General features: G+C 51.3%; 1 protein-coding gene across 1 annotated transcript; it reads right to left on the bottom strand.

Annotated features, from left to right (window-relative positions):
• Window positions 1-261: 261 nt before the first annotated feature.
• Window positions 262-1,384, bottom strand: LOC103628979 (expansin-A19). The gene is made up of 2 exons (XM_008650177.2): window positions 1,220-1,384; window positions 262-1,142 (listed from the first exon to the last, which is right to left on the bottom strand). Exons 1-2 carry the CDS (start codon window positions 1,347-1,349, stop codon window positions 508-510), a joined length of 765 nt encoding a protein of 254 aa, XP_008648399.1. The 5' UTR covers window positions 1,350-1,384; the 3' UTR covers window positions 262-507.
• Window positions 1,385-1,912: the final 528 nt, after the last annotated feature.

The raw sequence follows: 1,912 nt of genomic DNA on the forward strand, positions 1-1,912 counted from the left end.
AGCCTAGGTAGGGGAAGGGAAGGGTTTATAACCTCAAGAGTTGTTGGTCGACGACGGCACACGAGCTCTGGGTGAGTATTTGGGCTCCGCTCCAATCGTTTCATGTGACAATCAATTAACTTCTATGTGCAAATAATGGTATCAAGGTGGATGGGAAAAGTATGTCTGCCAAGAATAACCGCATCTAGGGGAGATACATACATTCAGGAGAGGGAGGATGTGTGTTTTTGCTTACTTAAAAAACTAAGCATTGAGTGATGCAATAAAAAATATGTTGGAAGTTGGAACCCTCCCAAACTTTGTAACACAACTGAATACTCCTTGGATTTACAATGATCACTTTGTGGTTGAATTATATATAATAATAAAAAGGTTTCCAAACTACATTCGTAATGAAAAGAAGACAACATATTTAATATATCTCTCAAGAAGAAGAATGAATGAGCAATGGAATGGTGTGGATCAGTGGAATGCTTTCGAACAGTGGAAGGAAGTGACAAATAATGTTTAGTAGTCGAAGTTCTGGTAGGTGTTGAAAGTTTGGCCGAACTGCCACCACGCCGGCACGACGTCCTGGAAGACGATGTTCTGTCCGCCGGTGGAGACGAGCGCGAAGCTGAGGCCCTGGCCGATGAGCCCGCCTGCGAGGCAGTGCCAGTTGGCGCCCCAGTTCCTGTACATGGGGATCCAGTCCGTGTTGGCGCCCTTCACAGCCATGCTCTGGATGGAGCCACTTCCGGCGACGTTGGTGATGAGCACCATGTAGAAGTGGTCGAAGCCGGCGATGGTGAAGCGCACGCCGCCGCTCCGCCAGCACTTGACCCGCTGGTAGAGGACGGGGATGATACCTGCGCTGTAGATGCCGATGGTCTCCCAGGCGGGCTGGGACATGTCGAAGTGGGGGCGAGGCGGGCCGCACCACCCACCGTTGGGGAGCTCCCAGTTGGGCGGGCAGAAGTTGGTGGCGGAGACGACGGCGAAGTTGCTGCTGCCGGGCTTACACCACCCAGTCTTGCTGCTGTCGCATCTGATGACGTAGCACTGCCCGCACGACGCACCGTCATTGAAGAGCGCCATGCTCAGCGCCGCGTTGTTCACACCGTAGCCCTGCTCGTACAGGTCGCCATACCCGCACGCGCCACCTGCGTGCAGCCACGTTGTAATACGCACGTGAAAATAAATTAAAGCAACCCTGAACAAGCTGATGACATCTATATACCCATTGTGTCGGAGCCGTCAGCGCCGCCGTAGAACGTGGCGGTGGCCGGAAGCCAGTCGTCCGATCTCGCCGGCGAGACGAAGAGTGCCAGGGCGACGGCGAGCAGCTGGTGGAGGAAGCGTTTCCCCATGTTGCTCGGAAACACGGCCGGCCGGCGATCGATGCTGCTACTACACTACAGTAAACGCAGAAACGTCCGACGGCCAAAGCCGTCGGACATAAGGAATAAACCGTCGGAAATAGATTATTTCCGACGGTAAAGCCTTATCTCCGACGGCTTAAAGCCGTCGGAGATAACTCGTCGGAAATAGTGCTATGTCCGACGGCTGCCGTCGGACATAAGTTATCTCCGACGGCTGCATACGCCCGTCGGAGATAACAAATCCCAACCGTTTTACCGGTCGGGGGTGTGGGCCCCACAGAATTAAGTCCGACGGCTCCCACTAGGCCGTCGGAGATAAGCAAGTGTTATGTCCGACGGCATTAACTACCGTCGGACATAACCAAGTGTTATGTCCGACGGCTACCATTAGGCCGTCGGACATAACAAATTACAGAATTTACACAAAATTCTGTTTTTTAAAAAATCTGACATTTACAAAACAAAAACAGATTCATGCACATATACAAATTCACATTCACAATCACAAATATACACATTCTAATAAGTATTCACAATCACAAATATTCTCA

Source organism: Zea mays, chromosome 6 (genome assembly GCF_902167145.1).
Source record: "Zea mays cultivar B73 chromosome 6, Zm-B73-REFERENCE-NAM-5.0, whole genome shotgun sequence".
NCBI lineage: Eukaryota > Viridiplantae > Streptophyta > Magnoliopsida > Poales > Poaceae > Zea > Zea mays.

Excerpts from the sequence above, each read along its gene's own strand:
- LOC103628979 (XM_008650177.2), bottom strand. The coding sequence starts at position 1,349 with ATGGGGAAACGCTTCCTCCACCAGCTGCTCGCCGTCGCCCTGGCACTC. Across the intron at positions 1,143-1,219 it reads TGACGGCTCCGACACAATGG|GTGGCGCGTGCGGGTATGGC; the intron begins GTATATAGATGT and ends GGCTGCACGCAG.